This window comes from Aethalodelphis obliquidens, unplaced genomic scaffold, assembly GCF_003676395.1.
Source record: "Aethalodelphis obliquidens isolate GAN/ISIS:26980383/991018 unplaced genomic scaffold, ASM367639v1 scaffold26, whole genome shotgun sequence".
NCBI lineage: Eukaryota > Metazoa > Chordata > Mammalia > Artiodactyla > Delphinidae > Aethalodelphis > Aethalodelphis obliquidens.
In genome coordinates this window covers 24,112,187-24,128,729 of record NW_020837970.1, presented here as the reverse complement: position 1 = coordinate 24,128,729, position 16,543 = coordinate 24,112,187, and the positions used below count along the sequence as shown (strand labels likewise).

Here is a 16,543-nt window from a genome sequence, read left to right as displayed (position 1 = left end):
AAAAGGAGGAGCCCCGGGGCCAGGCTGACCCTTCACCCCCTTCCTCCCCGTCTCAGCCGATGCTCTGCCCCCGGGTGCAGGCGCAGGGAGCCCGCAGGCTGAAGCCAGCAATCAGAAGACTCCTTTCTCCCTGCCAGACCTCAGCTGCCATGATTTAGAGCTTCTGTTTGGAGTGAAGTGTTTGAGGCGGGCTCACGATCGGATGGGAGGAGCTCTGCACCAAGGGCAGCCTAGCAAGTGGACACGTGGGCGTTGGCAGCCTGGCCTGGCATCACATCCTGACCATCACTGCCCTCCCACGTGACTCAGGGCAAGGGACGCACTGCCCTGGGCCCTGAAAGTGGAAGGAGATGGTGGTAGAGTTTTCTGCTTGAGGGGTTGTGAGCGGCAGATGGGAGAGCGCCCGCTCAGCACCCGGGGCTGGCCTGGCCTGCGGCGATCCGGGACAGACAGCTGGGTCCCACACCTGCTCATTCGCCCGACGCCCATTTTACAGGGTCCATTTCTAGCTAACACAGGTGGGCCAGGTGATTCTGGGTGGGGAGGGGCCCCCAGGGTCCTCAGCAGGCGTCTGGTCACTGAGGCTTTGTTCCCTGAAGCTCTGGTGGAGCCCGGGCCCTGCCACTAGCCAGGGGACTTGGGAGACCACATGGACCACCCACCCTGGCCTGGGCTCGCAGCTCCCAGACCTCTGCCTCTGAAATTTGGACTCCCAGATCCCAGTGGCTGACTGCCCCCAGCCTTCCCTCACGCGGGCCTACAAATTGGCCTATTCCTCGTCCTCTCTGTGGCCCGTAGTGTCTCCTCCTTCCCTCCTGGCCAGACCCCAGCATCCATCACCTCTGCCTTTCTTTCCTGTGCCTCCCTCAGTCCTAACCAGGACCCTTTGCTCATCCTGGCTCCCTGACCTGGCACCAGCCACCCTCAAGCCTCCCAGACTGGAAAACTGGGGGGTTTCTGCCTCCCTCTACCTTGCTTAGCCTGGGACCCCAAGTCCCATAGGTCCTGCCTCCCTCCTGCCACTGCCAGGGAGTCCTGGCAGGAGATGGACAGGAGTAAATAGGGGAGTGACACAGGCTGGCAGACACTGGGCTCTCTCCCAGGTTGGCGGCCGGACAGGGGGCAGCCTTCAGGCCTTGGTCCTCCCACAGATGACCCTAGGTCTCAGCCCAGGGCGGGGCTCTCAGAGGCCTGCTGTTGTATCAGCTGTGATGTGATGCTCTCCAGATCGTGGACAGAGGGGTGGAGGCTGCAGGAGCTCCGAGCAGGCTTAGTGGTCCAGGAGGCTGCAGAGGGCAGGGCCTTTCGGCTGGATCTTGGGGAAAGAGGCTTCACCAGTGGAGGAGTGGGGAGAGTGTCGTGGGTGGAAGGAATAGTTTGTGGAGAGGCCTGGCACTGGGGAGCGGGGATTAGCCAGCTGGAGTGCCCTGGAGATGGATGGGAGAGGCTGGGAGGGTCTTTCCTGCTAGCTTAGGTCAAAGAATAGGATAGGTGAGCAAGGAGGCTGGAGTTTTCCTGTAAGTTTAGGGCTTTAAGCCCCTTCCCACCTTCCCTCCACAACTGGTCTGGTGCGGCCTCCCTGATGGGTCTCTCAGGCTGCGCCCTCTGCCCCAGAGGACAGGTGGCTCCTCACTTCATACTCCTGTCTCATCTCTGCAGCCGTGGGTGGGGCCTCTGCCTGGATGACTCTCCCACCAAGGATGTCATCGACTTCCCTTCGATACCACCTGGCGTCCTCTATGACGTGGGCCACCAGTGTCGCCTCCAGTATGGGGCCTACTCTGCCTTCTGCGATGACATGGACGTGAGTGTGGGGCCTGTGTGGACACGGGGGAGGAGGGCAGCCCTCAGCAGCCTGCAGACCCCACCCAGCCTGGGCTCGGCCCGCACGTGATGCCCACGAGACATAAAGTGGCCTGTGGGAGAGGCCGAGGGTTGGGCGGCCGTAGGCCTGGGTCTGCATTCTGGGTGGACCATTTACCAACCATGGGACTTTGGGCAAGGCCCTCACCTGCTGGAGCTGGATCATAAGAGGTAAAATAAAACCTCTCCTGCGGGGTCCTGGGGAAGATCGCCCAAAGTGATGGCCATGGGCATGTCAGAGACCCTGCGGCTTCTAACCAGGGTGTTTCCAGACGGGTAGGCTGAGGCTGGGAGAGGTGTGGGTGAGCTGGGGACTGCCTGAGCCACAAACCCGAGCCTGGGGCCCCAGCCCAGGACCCCCTACACCATGTGCCGGCCCCAAGGAGGGGTTCCCAGGGGTCTCGTGGGGGTGGTGAGGGGGCAGGGCAGGTGGTGGCGCCGAGGAGGAGGTGAGGGTATGGCCCTTGCCCTCCTCCTTGCAGAATGTCTGCCACACGCTCTGGTGCTCCGTGGGGACCACCTGTCACTCCAAGCTCGATGCAGCTGTGGATGGTACCAGGTGCGGGGAGAGCAAGGTAGGGGTTCGCCAGTCCAGCTGCGGAGGGGGTGAGAGGTGAGACTCCCTGCTGTGTCCGTGCTCTGGGGTTGCTCATGCCCTTAGCAGAACCCCAGCCCTCTCTGGCCCAAGTCCCCACCTGCAGAATGGAGGCTTTGGGGCAGAGCTTGACTGGGCAATTCTCCAAAGTGCCTTCAGCTCGGAAGAGTCAGCATGTGGACTCTTATTTTATTCCTTGCTCGGCTCCACCATGGGGCCCAGGTGTTGGGCGACTGGAAGGGGGCCTCCCCCAGCCCTTAGGTCCTTCCCCTCTGGGCCTTTCCAGGCCTCCCACCCACCTTGTTCTCACTAGGGTGAGGAGCTTGGAGTGGGCTTGCTCTACCTCTGTCTGTCTCGGTAGTGGTGTCTGAATGGGGAGTGCGTTCCCATGGGCTTCCGGCCCGAGGCCGTGGACGGTGGCTGGTCTGGCTGGAGCGCCTGGTCCGTCTGCTCCCGGAGCTGTGGCGTGGGCGTGCAGAGTGCCGAGCGGCAGTGCACACAGCCTGCGTGAGTGCGGGGCCGGGGCTCCCGGGGCAGGTGGGATGGGGCGCCCTGAGCAGAGTCGGCGATTGCAGGGACACTGGCTCTGTCCCAGCCTCCCACTCGCAGAAGTATCCCCATGGGCCAAGCCTGGAGTGTCCAGAGCCACCTCGGGTCACTTCTAGGAGTGCCCCGGAGGCTGATTGAGTCACCACTGCTGACACCATTGCAGAGAGGGAAACACCAAGGCCCAGACACTGGAGGGACTCATCAGAGGCCACACAACAAAGCAGCAGCTGGTGGGAGGGAAGCAGGGAGGACAGTGGCTAAGAGCTTAGACCCTGAACCTTAGACGGATCAGGGTTCAAATTCCCTCTCCACCCCTTCTCTGGGCCTCAGTTTCCAGAGAAAGTATATGATGGGGCAGCAGCAGTGCCCATCTGGTAGAGGATTAATGCAGGTAAAGCCCTGCAGCTAGTTCGTAGTAAGCGCTCAGTAAATAGAGCCACTTAGTGGCATTTGAGGTACAAGTGGGTCCAAGATGAGACTGGGGACAGCTGGGAGAATTGGTCAGCCTGGGAGGGGTGCTGTGTGACCTGGGGTGAGTGACTTCATCTCTCTGGGCCTCAGTTTCCCCATCTAAGAGTGGTGAGGTGAAGATTCAGGGAGATGCAGAGAGGCCAGCTGTACTGTAGACTGAGGGGATGCCCGGCACCTTTGGATGAGCCCACTTCACTGGGCTGCCCCAGGGTGGGCATGGGATTCAGAGCCAGGTCCTTCTAGGGCCCCGTGCTTATACCCCACCCTGCCTCCAGGCCTCCAGGCCTGAGCTGGGTTGGGGGCAGACGAGGTGGGGTTAGGGTTCAGGCTCTATGCTGGGGGCATACCTCTCAGCTGGGCCAGGGCCAAGGGGGCTTCCTTTTGACCTGGGCTGGGGTGCTGCCACCAGGAACACATCTGCTGATACGTGGGCTGTCAGGACTCTGGGTCCCATGGGCTGGAGACTTGGAGTGGCCCCTTCAGCCAGTCATGTCTGCAGCTTGGCCCAGCCTCTGAACAACCCTCTGCAGAGGCAGCCCCAGTCCCATTTTATAGATGAGGATACTGAGGCCCAGAGGGGGCCAGAGACTTGGCCAAGGTCACACAGCAGGTTAGGGGCAGAACCCAGGCTTCCTGCTGCCACCTCCCCTGAGATGCTTTCAAACAGGGAGCCTGTGTCTGGACCAGAGTGTGGGCGACCCACAGGGAGAGCAGTGTGAACGGAGGTGGACGGCGGGAATCTCTGGGTGTTAGGGGTGCAGGAGGAGCCGCTCGCTCCGAGGGCCCACTTCTGGATCCAGGTGTGCAGTCGGCACTCACTGGCCCCCACCCCACTCTCCCCACAGGCCCAAATACAAGGGCAAATACTGCGTGGGTGAACGGAAGCGCTTTCGCCTGTGCAACCTGCAGGCCTGCCCCGCCGGCCGCCCTTCTTTCCGCCAAGTCCAGTGCAGTCACTTTGACGCTATGCTCTACAAGGGCCAGCTGCACACGTGGGTGCCCGTGGTCAATGACGGTGAGTCCTATTGCCCACAGGGACACTGAGTCCTGGAAGGGCAGAGATCCAAGGGCCAAGGTTGCCCAGTGATACAGGCACTGTCTGCCGGGGCTGCTGCTCCCTCCTGGCTCCCGTGGACAGCCTTGCACCCCCAGCCCGCCACTGATGGGTATCGTGGAGGCGGTCTTCCCGGTGGCCTCCGTGGCTCCTGCCCTGCCCTGGTTGCCCCTCACGGCTCCTCTGCTTGGGCCCCCAGTGAACCCCTGCGAGCTGCACTGCCGGCCCTCGAATGAGTACTTTGCTGAGAAGCTGCGGGACGCTGTGGTCGATGGCACCCCCTGCTACCAGGGCCAGGCCAGCCGTGACCTCTGCATCAACGGCATCTGCAAGGTGTGCCCAGCTAGGGAGAGAGTCTCCAGCACTGCCCTCCCCAACCCCCTGGCAGGTCTCCTCTGGCTTCCTCCTGCTTCCCCCTGGCCCCCCTCCCCAGGCTGTACCATTGCGCTTCCCCGCTCTGCCAGTGAAGCCCTTTGATGGTCTGCCATCGCCTCTCAGCAAAGCCTCCCCGCTCCTCCTGGGACTGGAGCCCCCGTATCATTGGGCCTCACCCCCAGGCTCTGCCTCTGCACCATGGCCTGCCCGCCATGGCTTCTGAATGCTGGCTTTCGTACCGGCCCAGCCCCGGCCCGGAAACCAGAGCTCAGGTGGTAGCTCGACCTCCTGCTGGCTGGATGACCCTCAGCAGTGGTTTCCTCTGCGATAGTAGAAAGGGGACTCTCCGTCCATGTAGCCACGTCACAGGGTTAAATGCAGTCATTTAACAGGGCAATTGCAGGGCCGTGCAGGCCTCAGGGCCTGGCAGAGAAAGCGTCAGTGTTTGCTGACAATACTTAGACTTATTTCCAGCTGTATCAGTGCCACTCCCCCTGCCCGTGTCCTCAGCACTTTCTTTCCTCTGCTCCTGGGAAGGGAAGCCCCTGGGCGTGGAGGCCTGTGCTCTGGGGAGGACCAGCAGGGAACACTGATTTCTGCTTCGGGGAAATTCCTGTCCACGCTGGTCAGGAGCGCGGGTGTGCCAGCTCCCCCTGCCTGCTGTGGCCTTTTACAAAGCTTCTCCCGTCTCTTGTCTCATGCGATCTCACAGCACACCTTCCCGGTGCAGGTGGTTCTCCCTGTTTCACATCTGAGGAAGCTGAGGCCCAGAGAGGTTGAGGGGTTTACGTGGGGTCAGAGGGCACAGCTGTGGTGGGGCCCCCGCTCCCTGCTCCGAGCTCTCTCCTCCCCACCCTGGCAGGCCCCCGAGGCTGGTGCCAGAGAGGGCTCGCCACCAGGGGCCCAGCACCAGGGGGCTCCCCTCCCCATGTGTTGCAGAATGTGGGCTGCGACTTCGAGATTGACTCGGGTGCCGTCGAGGACCGCTGCGGCGTGTGCCATGGCAACGGCTCCACCTGTCACACCGTGAGCGGGACCTTCGAGGAGGCTGAGGGCCTGGGTATGGGTGGGACCCCTGGTGGGGGGCAGGGCACTCTTGACCTGGTGACCCTTCCTTGTCTCCCTTGAGCCCTGCCCACGGCCCCCATGGCCAGAGATGGGAAGCAGGGAAGCTGCCTTGCTGGGTCTAGGATCCTGGCAGGAGTCAGGGCACCCAGGCCCAAGTGCAGAGACCTGCCTTCACAGGGAGTCCTCCTGCCCCAGGGACCCCAGCCTGGGCTTATCAGGCTTATGAGTGGCCTTATGAAGCTTTAGAGAGCCCCCAGCTCCACTCACTCGCCTCAGGGCCTGTTTTGCATCCATTGCTTAAGTGCCAACTGTGTGCTAGGTGAGGGAGACACAGAGGTGAAGAGCTTACAGTCTCACCTTTTGGTGTGACAGATGCAGTGGAGGGAGGCCCAGAGGGCTGTGAGAGCCCTGAGGAAGGAGGTCCTGACATGGAGAGGTCAGGGAAGTCTTCCTGTAGGAAGTGGAATTTAGCTGAATCATAAAAGACTCAGACGAGATGGGGAAAAGCATTACACATGGAGGAAAGAGTTTGTGCCCACCCAACAAAGCCTGGAGGCAAGAAGGAGCATGCTCTGTCTGGGGACCTATGTATAAGAAAGGCGGGGATGCCATAAGGCTTTGAATGCTAGACCGAGAAGCTTAGATTTCAGCCCCAGAGATGCAGTCCAGTGTGGTGATTAAAGCTCAGACCTCAGAGAGGTTTCACCTCCCAGCAGAACCCTGGTGCAAGTTATGTAACCTTTCTGTGCCTCAGTGCCCTCGTGTGTAAAATGGGGATAACAGTAGTGCCTACGTCACAGGGTTGTTACACCTGCAGAGTCCTCAGGGTAACGCCAGGCACGTGATGGGTACTACTTAGTGAAAGAACAGAAACAGGCTGTATAGGTATGAGCAGGATGTCCCAGGGGAAAGGCCCAGTCAATTGGGGTTTTTAGAAAGGTCATGCTGGCCCCAGGTATAGGGGATAGGCCCAGCCTTGTGACAGGGAGACCAGCTAAGGTTTCCCAGAGAAGGGTGGTGGGGCATGGGTCAGGGGGTAGGATTTGAGCCCTTCTGAGGCTTTGGTGATCTGGGACAGATCTAAGTGGGGAACCCAGAATCTTAACGATGGACTCTTTGGCATCGGCAGGCAGGGGCAAGTGGAAGGAGAGGTGAGGGCGGGCAACAGCTAACCCTCTTACCTCTTTTCACCACCTGTGCACGATCCCTGGCCAACAGGGTATGTGGACGTGGGGCTGATCCCAGCCGGTGCTCGCGAGATCCGCATCGAGGAGGTGGCCGAGGCCGCCAACTTCCTGGCCCTACGCAGCGAGGACCCGGATAAGTACTTCCTCAACGGTGGGTGGACCATCCAGTGGAACGGGGACTACCAGGTGGCGGGGACCACCTTCACATATGCGCGCACAGGCAACTGGGAGAACCTCACGTCCCCGGGTCCCACCGACGAGCCTATCTGGATCCAGGTGACCGCCTCCTGGGGCCCAGGCTGGGGAGGAGCAGAGGTGGGGTCCGTGGCGCCCAGCCGCATGGCAGGAGCGAGCCCGGCTCCGGGCCTGGCCCTACTGCTGGGGCCTCTGCCTCGGCTTCCCCAGCTCTAGAATGGCTCCATGGTGTAGCCCCAGGTCCCAGAGGTGGCTGAGGTTGGCTCCTTTAGGATGGGTGGCAGGGCTTGGCAGAGGGAGAGGACACCTCATGCTCACGGAGCCCCCCCCCCCGCCTGCCCCAGCTCCTGTTCCAGGAGAGCAACCCTGGGGTGCGCTACGAGTACCTCATCCACAGGGAGGCGGATGGCCGTAGCCAGATCCAGCCGCCCGAGTTCTCCTGGCACTATGGGCCCTGGACCAAGTGCACAGTCACCTGCGGCACAGGTGAGGAGGCAGTGGGCGCAGCTCCTGCCCAGCAGGGCCTGTGTCTCTGGGCACTGATGCCTGGCTTTAGCCTCTGGCTCATTGCTTAGTTGCTGGGCTGCTGTGAACTGGGAATGCTGCTTCTGGGCCTCAGTTCCCCCATCTTTGTAATGGGGCTAGCAATGGCCCCATCTCATAGGTCCACTGGGAGAGGAAACAAGGTGAGGCAGGCACAGCACGTGGTGCTTGGCGAGCGCTCAGCGTGTCTCCCCCAGAGAGGCACCAGCTGCCTCTCCCTCTTCTCACTGCTCAGCTCTGGCAGGTCCTGTGCCCGTGGTTCTGCCCCATACCTGGGATCTGACCCCTTCATCCTCCCAGAGCCTTACCTGCATCTCCGTCAGGACAAGCTCCTTCCTCTCCTCTAGCTCCTGCCACAGACAGGCTTCCCCGGGCCCCCCTCCTCCTCGGTGCCCTCCCACCCTTCCTGGGAGGCCCAGAGCCTGACACTCCTGGGCTGCTGGCCCAGGAGGGCTTCCCCAGTGAGAAGGGGGAGGGGGGAGGGAGAGAAGGAGGAGGGGCAGGGGAGAGAAAGAAGGAGGGGGAGGAGGATGGAGTAGGACAGGGGCAGGGAGGAGGGAGCTGGGATGTGACAAGGATCTCCCCAACCAAACTCTGAGCCTCGTAGCCCAATGGCCTATTCACCACATTTACTTATTCCTTTAAACTCTTTATAAAATGTGTAACAATTTGACTAACTCTCACCGCCCCCCGTGGCTTCTTCAGTCTCCCTTCCCCTCCCCCTCCCCCTCGGTGTCCAGGGGTCTCAGTATCAGGAATCTGGGACAGAGACATTTGAACATTCCTTGAAATGCTATTATGATGACAAATGAACACTGACCTACTAAAGCTGGGCAGGAATCTTCAAAAGCTATTAAAGGCATCCTACCCCGTATGAGTTAAATTTACAAATGTGAAAATAAATACATTTGATGAACCAGACACTGGGAAATTGTCTTTCAGCAAATCGGTGGCTTCCCACGTGGCCAGAATAGGAATGTGTTGAGTGGCAAGTGGCAGGATCCTGATGCGTGGTAGCTGGAGCAGTAAGGGGTTGCTTGGCTTCGGCAGTAAGAACCCCAGGGAGGGTGCATAGTCCACGCTGGCTGGATGGCCTGCCATGTTTTTAGGGACCACTCTCAGCCCCACCTTCCCCTCATGTCTGTCACAAGATAGCACCCTTTGCCCAGGCTTCTTGCTGGCAAGAAGAAGAAGGGGCAAAGGGCTGACTCTCGGGAAGGACTTGTGTCTTTTTCTCCCTTCACGACTGTGTCCCAGACCCCCTAGCTGCACGGGAACTACAGTGGGGAGTGTTTTCAGCAGGTCCCATTGTTACCTTGAACAAACCCTGCGTTCTATTAGGAAGGAAGGAGGCGGGTGGAGGGGAGACTGGAGGCTCAGGGCAGGGGTGAGTCCCCCTTCTGTGCCACAGGGGGAGCAGGGTGAAGGCAGAGCCCGTTGGAGTTGGTCCTGCCGCTGGGCCTCAGTGGGCGGTGTGGGGTGCGTGTGGAAAGGGAAGAGCAGGGCTCTGCAAGGGTGCAGAGAGCGGCAATGGCAGGGAGAGTGAAGGACAGGAGCCGCGACAAAGCGAGTGCCGGGGCAGGGGGTGGGGAGTGCTGTGAGCTGGAGAGGAATGCCTGACTGGGAGGTCTGACTGATTTCTCCTCCAGAATTTCTGGGCACTGATCCTGTTGGGAGGGGTGTAGACACTGGAGGTGGTGCTAGGCCGTGGTTGGATTTGGCACTGGTTGCACTCTTACCACGCGCCAGGCATGGGCTGAGCCTGCACGTCCGTGAGCACGTTATCCTCACACCTGGCCTTCAAGGCAGGTGTTATCGTTACTCCCACTAACAGATGAAGACAGTGAGGTTCAGAGGGGCCAAGTGAGCTGCCCAGGCCTCCCAGCTAGGAAGCTGTGGGGCTAGAGCCCCCGCCCACTGAACCTGCACACTCTGCTGCCTCCCTAGGGGTGGGGGTGACGGCCAGGAGGACAGTGAGGTGGGGGCAGTGGGGGCCTGCCTTCAACCTGACAGGCAGTGAGGCCCTGTTCTGGAAGGGATCTGAGCAGAGTGGGGTAGAGCTGTGTCTCTGGGTGCAGCGTGGCTCAGGCAGGGGGCGCCCTGAGTGCCAGGCCCAGGCTGAGCCCCCATGGCCTCCCAGGGATGCAGAGGCAGAGCGTGCGCTGCATGGAGCGGCAGGCGGGGCCCGTGGACGAGAGGCACTGTGAGCCCCTGGGCCGGCCCGATGACCGTCAGAGGAAGTGCAGCGAGGAGCCCTGCCCCGCCCGGTGAGCCCACCAGGCGCCTGACTCCCAGTGTCCCTCATCAGGGCGCCCCTGGGAGGAGCAGAGGGAGCTGGGCTCTTAGCCTTCCTTCCCAAGGCTGAAGCCCCAGCCCCTGGTTGCCCGCGACCTCAGCCTGGGCCTGGGTTCCCCCTCAATAGCCAGCATCAGCCAGGGACATGCCTGATCGCTCGTGCTTGGGTCCTTGGATGTGAACACGGGCCTTGGGTCTTGCCCAGGTCCCCCAGGGGTGAAGGTGGCAGGAGCAAAGGGGACTGTGCCCGGTCACTGGGCTTTGGGGGCCAGGGGGCCATCCCAGGCTTGGAGCTCTGGGAACTCGTCCCCTGGGCTTAGGCCCGACCCTCCCTGAGCCCTGAGTGCCTGGGAGTCCAGGTGGCTGCACGCTGACGCTGCCCTTGTGTCCCCACAGGTGGTGGGCAGGTGAGTGGCAGCTGTGCTCCAGCTCCTGTGGGCCTGGGGGGCTCTCCCGCCGGGCCGTGCTCTGCATCCACAGCGTGGGGCTGGATGAGCAGAGCGCCCTGGGGCCACCTGCCTGTGAGCACCTGCCCCGGCCCCCTGCCGAAACCCCTTGCAACCGCGATGTGCCCTGTCCGGCCACCTGGGCTGTGGGGAACTGGTCTGAGGTGAGCAGCACGATGGGAGGGGGCCCGCCCCCAGCTCTGCCATCGGTCTTGGGCTACAGGGAGGCAGAGACAGCCTTTGGGGAGCCCTTACTGCCGGGCACCGTGGTGGAAGGGGCCTGGGGCATTCCAGGTCCAGCCCCATCCCCAAAGCCTCAGGGGCTGGGATGCCCTGGCCAGCCATGGCCACAAGTCATGGTCTCGAGCTGGTCAGGGCGAGAGAGGGCTGCCTGGGGCCCTGTACACTGACACTGAGCAGTGAGCAGGGTACCTTGCCAGGCCCCAGCTTCCCCTGGCGCTGAGCCCCTCACCCTGGCCTTCCCTTTAGTGCTCTGTGTCATGTGGCCCAGGCAGTCAGCACCGAAGCATCCTCTGCACCAACGACACTGGTGTCCCCTGCGCTGAGGACCAGCGGCCAGCAAGCGAGGCCACCTGCCTTCTGCCGCCCTGCCCGAGGGCCCTGGACGTGCTGGGCCCCGAAGGCTCAGGCAGCGGCTCCTCCAGCCGCGAGCTCTTCAACGAGGTCGACTTCATTCCTCACCGCCCAGCCCCACGCCCTCCGCCCCCCTCGTCAGCCAAGCCGGCTGGCATGGGCAATGCCATCGGGGACGAGGACCCTGAGCTGGGCCCGCCGGGGCCCATGTTCGTTGACGACTTCTACTACGACTACAATTTCATTAACTTCCACGAGAACCTGTCCTACGGGCCCTTCGAGGAGCCTGACGCAGACCTGGCAGGCACAGGGGATCGGATGCCCCCGCCCCTGAGCAGTGCTGCCGAGCCTCCTGTGGGCACCCCCATGCCCACCACAGAGCCTTCTGGGCCTGAGGATGAGGGGGCACTGGGAGGTTGGTCCCCTGCTCCTTGGCCCAGCCAGGCTGGCCGTTCCCCACCCCCACCCTCGGAGCAGAGCCCTGGGAACTCCTTGGTCAATTTCTTATTTGAGGAAGATGCCCCCGTGGGAGCCCCAGACCTTGGGCTCACCAGCTTGCCTTGGCCCCTGACTTCGGTCAGCGTGGAGACGCCTGCCGCCCCTGGGAGCCAGAACAGGCTCCTGGGAGGGGGGCACAGCCACAGCCAGCCGCCGCCTCCCTGGTGGGAGAGGACCAATGAGGTTTCCGAGGACAGCGAGGAAGCCTTGGGCCGCAGAGCGCCCCAAAGACCCAGCCCCACGCTGCCCCCCTCGTCCCCCATCAGCACCTCCCACTCCTCTCCTAGTCCCGACACAGTAGAGCTGTGGACGAGTGGCACCTTGGCCTGGGAACCAGCGCTGGAGGGTGGCCCGGGGCCTGTGGACGGTGAGCTGTGGCCCACCGTTGGGGGTGCTCCTCCCACCGCCAATCTGCCAGACACTCAGGGTACAGACAGTGCCCTGGAGCCCGGGACTGCCACCCTTCCCACCCCAGGCCTGGCTCTACAGGACCTGCAGACCCTGGCGATGCCAGGAACCTTCCTTCTGAAGGCTCCGACCAGCCTAGGGCACGCGCCTTGGGTGACTGCCCTGAGCCTGGGGCCCTTGGGCCAGCCTGAGTCCCCCAGCCCTGAGACGCCCCTAAGCCCTGTGCTGCTGTCCATACCAGCTCAGGACAGTCCGGCCAACAGCAGCCGAGCCCCTGGGCCTCTGGACCCCAGCCCAGCAGAGGAGGGGCCCCCCGTAGACCTGCTGCCCGTCAGGAATGCCAGCTGGCAAGTGGGGAACTGGAGTGAGGCAAGTGGTGCAGGGGTCGGGGTGGGCCGGGGGGGTGAGCAGGACCTCACTAACTTGGTCTCTTCCTCTGAAAATGAGCAGAGCAGGATATAAGCCTTGTCTGTCCAGCCTCCTGGGTGGGTGGGGATTAGGGAACTGACAGCCCGTGGTGAGTGGAGGCTCTGTGAGGTGGGAGGAACTTTGCCCCAACTCAGTCATACTGCCCTCCATGTGCCCCTGGGGCTGCTCTGCCCCATTGGGCCTCAGTTTCTCTTCTGAACAGTAGGGTGGGGCAAGGGGGCCTGTATCCCTAGGGTCCCCAGAGGCTCATTCCTGAGTAGCACAGGGGGCCGCTGGGAGGGCAGGGCAGGCACAGATGAGGGGCAGCCAGGGGGAACGGCCCTCTCATACTCTGGCTTGCATGCTTCCAGGGACAGGGAGCTCGCCCCAGGCAGCTGTGTCAGTGGGGAAGCCTCCTCCCATGGTCCCCAGGCCCGGCGGGGCTCAGCCTGGGTCCTCCAGGTGCTCTGCAGTTCCTGGCCACCTGGTTCTCCCCTCAGGGCTCCTGCTTTGTCGGGCCTGTGAGGGTCTGAACTGCATGGCAAGAAGCTGTCCTGTGTCCCCTACCCCACCCCAACGTCCCCAGGTTGTTACCATAGGAGAAGTGAGCTGCTTCTGTTCAGATCCCTAGTTTTGGTGTGGGAGGGACAGGTTGAGGCCCAGTGAGGAACCCAGACTTCCTTCCCAAGTGATTCCTCACACATGTCTCCTGTAGCAGGGACAGTTGGTTGCCAGGGGATTTGACTTTTCATCTTCATGGTCTCCTTGGGAGGTGGGTGGAGGAGCCCATTTTGCAGATGAGTTAACTGAGGCACTGGCGGGTCCCTCTCACCTGGCTGGGGGGCTGGAGGGTGCAGGGATCTGCCCGGCCCTCATGGGTACTGCGTCCCTGCCCCCAGTGCTCTACCACCTGCGGTCTGGGTGCCGTCTGGAGGCCCGTGCGCTGCAGCTCCGGCCGAGAGGAGGACTGCACTCCCGCAGCCCGGCCCCAGCCCGCCCGCCGCTGCCACTTGCGGCCCTGCGCTGCCTGGCACACGGGCAGCTGGAGTAAGGTGCGTGAGGGAGAAGGCGGGCAGCGTCGGGGCACGGGGTGGAACTCTGGGGCCCGTGGCCTGTGTTTGGGGTCAGCCATAGCCACCGGGGATAGGGGTGCTCTGTGCTGCACATCTTCGTACTCTAATTTCTAGCCTCTGGGATCATTCCATCTGTGTGTGGTTCAACCTGCCCCACTCCCCTTCTCTCACTGGTTGTATCCTTTTCTCTCCTTTCTGTCACCCTCGGGGTTTCACTTTCTCCTTTGTTCCACTCTTTCTCCATCTGTCCCATTCCGGGGCAGCCCCTGGCCACGCCACCCGCCGCCCAAGGCTGGTCAGCCATGGCTTCTCCCTGGGGCCCTTAAGGGACTTGCCGCGGGTGGGGGTGAGAGTGCCCAACGCTCGCCCTGCCTCAGCCCTCACCGCATCCTCGTGTGTGTGCACGTGGTGGTGGTGTATCCACACGCGGGACCCTCGGCCTCCAGTGCTCCCGCAGCTGTGGCGGGGGTTCCTCCGTGCGGGACGTGCAGTGTGTGGACACACGGGACCTCCAGCCGCTGCGGCCCTTCCACTGCCAGCCGGGGCCTGCCAAGCCACCTGCCCGCCGGCCCTGCGGGGCCCAGCCCTGCCTCAGCTGGTACATCTCTTCCTGGAGGGAGGTGAGGCCTGGGGGTCTGGGATGGGAGCGGGGGTGTCCTCAGAGCCTAGCAGCGCCCAGACCCCTTCCCCGGCCCTCCTAGTGCTCCGAGGCCTGCGGCGGTGGTGAGCAGCAGCGTCTGGTGACATGCCCAGAGCCGGGCCTCTGTGAGGAGGCGCTGAGACCCAACAGCACACGGCCTTGCAACACCCACCCTTGTACGCAGTGGGTGGTGGGGCCCTGGGGCCAGGTGAGCCAGCGCGGGGTTTCGTGTGGGGAGGACATGCAGAGGGGGCACTCATGTCAGCAGACATCCATCAGACCTTTGTTCACGCAGGGAGTTGTCGAGTGTGTCCTGTATGCCAGGCTCTCTGTGGTCCCTGCAGATACAGTGGTGGCCAGATGAGGTCCCCACCCTGCTGAGCTTACAGCCCACCAGGGAGACAGACTTAAAAAGAAAAGCGATGTGCGCTGTGATGTCAGGGAAGGCCTTCTGGGGAGGGGACTTCAGAGCGAGACTGGAGGGGTTTGTGATGTGAAGGAGAGGCATACAGGAGCAGCAAATGCAAAGTCACTCCTGGGGCAGGAGTGACAGACACAGGATGTTCAGGAGACTAAGCAAAGACCAGACTGGCGGAGGGGGTACGGGAGTGGCCAGTGAGGCCTCAGCTGGGCAGGACACTTCCTGCCAGGCCTGTTTGGGAATCTCAGTCCTTGTCCCACTGGCTGCTGAGGGACCCTGGGCAGGTTGCTTTACCTCGCCAGGCCTCTGTCTTCTCATCTGTAGAGTGGGGTTGTGAGCATTAGATGCTCCTCTCACACAGTGAGGCATTTAGCACAGGGCCTGGCACGATGTTGGCACAGATTAAATTTATTTTTACGGCTTTTTAAAAACATCAGACCCCAACTGATAAGAACAAAGCCTGACTTGGGATGGTGGGCCCTGTTTGAGAAACTTTCTCTCCCTTCCTTGCACTGCCCATGGGCTGCAGCAGGTCCTCCAGCCCCGGAGCCACTGCCCAGGCCTCTCAGGCGTGTCCCGTCCCGTGTGAGGGGCTGGCAGCTTCCCCCTCCGCTCTGCAGATGCAGTTCCTGCAAGCGAACACCTAGTGGCCTCTGGGGACAGGACCGACCCTCTGAGGAGGCTGGAGAGATGGGGCTGGGAACCATGAGCTAGGCTTCCTGGAGAAGGCAGCAGCTGCCCTGGGGACGTGCCTGGGATGCCCCCCTGCAGGGCTGGTAAGAGGATGCTCACCCCTCCCGCGCTCCCCACAGTGCTCAGCCCCCTGCGGTGGTGGCGTCCAGCGGCGCCTGGTCAAGTGCGTCAACACCCAGACTGGGCTGCCTGAGGAAGACAGCGACCAGTGTGGCCACGAGGCCTGGCCCGAGAGCTCGCGGCCATGCGGCACCCAGGACTGTGAGCTCACTGAGCCTCCGCGTGAGTGCCCCACCCGGCTGTCTGCTGGGCGGGGGGTGGGCAGCGTGGACGGTGGGGAGATGGAGAGTCATGGAACCGTCCCCCTACAGCACTGGCTGACTGACAGGGAGCCACGCAGAGGCTGGGGCTGTGTTGGGGTCAGAGCCAAGGGGAGTCCAGCCCCGCAGGCAGCTTTCTTTAGCTCAGGGGTCTCAGTTACCCCCCGTTCCCAGAGTGAGGCCAGGGATGTTCCTGAAACTGTGTGGAGCTCAGGCCTGGGTGAGCCCCCATCCCCAGCTCTGGCCCGTCCATCTCCTGGCCAGAGGAGGGCTGCCCAGAGTGAGCAGTGTAACCGCATGAAGGGGCTTCCCGCCTAGGGTCCTGCTAGCTCCCAGCAGCTGGTGGCTTCCTGGCCAGCTGGGTCCTAGAGGAAGAGCTTGTGGCAGAGGTGGCTCTGGACATAGACACACACACACGCACACATGCACACGCACGCGCACACACGCACATGCACACGCGTGCACGCACACACACATGCACACGCACACACACGCACACACACACTTCCTTCCTGCAGCCCAGCCACCTCCAGCCACCCCTAGCCACCCCCAGCTGTGCTGAGCACAGGAAACTGGCCCTGGAGTCACACCTGGCCTCCCATCACCAGCTCTATGGTCTTGGGCTCCACTTCCCTGTCTTACGCATAAAGGGGCAGACAACCCCCATCCTCATAAATGAGGTCTTGGGGTGAAGAGCCCAGGAAGTGCTCAGGGAAGGTTGGCTTCTTCCTATCCCTCGTGGACACTATCATCCCCCGTCATGAGGTCAGGAAGAACGCCTAGGCTACCTTGTCAGTCAAGAGAATGCAGCAGCTCCTATGCCTATCAGCTGTCTGACTCCTGCCCC

General features: G+C 62.3%; 1 protein-coding gene across 2 annotated transcripts in view; it reads left to right on the top strand.

The window, feature by feature from the left end:
* The window catches only part of ADAMTS7 (ADAM metallopeptidase with thrombospondin type 1 motif 7), a 57,358-nt gene that overhangs the window by 38,896 nt on the left and 1,919 nt on the right, over positions 1-16,543 (top strand). The window contains exons 9-23 of one of the 2 annotated variants that reach the window (XM_027123740.1): positions 1,660-1,804; positions 2,346-2,438; positions 2,820-2,965; positions 4,324-4,493; positions 4,732-4,865; positions 5,847-5,967; positions 7,194-7,438; positions 7,702-7,843; positions 10,041-10,167; positions 10,592-10,805; positions 11,131-12,510; positions 13,449-13,601; positions 14,000-14,242; positions 14,324-14,470; positions 15,496-15,658. In XM_027123740.1, coding sequence (XP_026979541.1) covers positions 1,660-1,804; positions 2,346-2,438; positions 2,820-2,965; positions 4,324-4,493; positions 4,732-4,865; positions 5,847-5,967; positions 7,194-7,438; positions 7,702-7,843; positions 10,041-10,167; positions 10,592-10,805; positions 11,131-12,510; positions 13,449-13,601; positions 14,000-14,242; positions 14,324-14,470; positions 15,496-15,658 — 3,623 coding nt within the window. The remainder of the gene's footprint in view (positions 1-1,659; positions 1,805-2,345; positions 2,439-2,819; positions 2,966-4,323; positions 4,494-4,731; positions 4,866-5,846; positions 5,968-7,193; positions 7,439-7,701; positions 7,844-10,040; positions 10,168-10,591; positions 10,806-11,130; positions 12,511-13,448; positions 13,602-13,999; positions 14,243-14,323; positions 14,471-15,495; positions 15,659-16,543) is intronic. The other variant, XM_027123741.1, reaches the window with a different exon arrangement.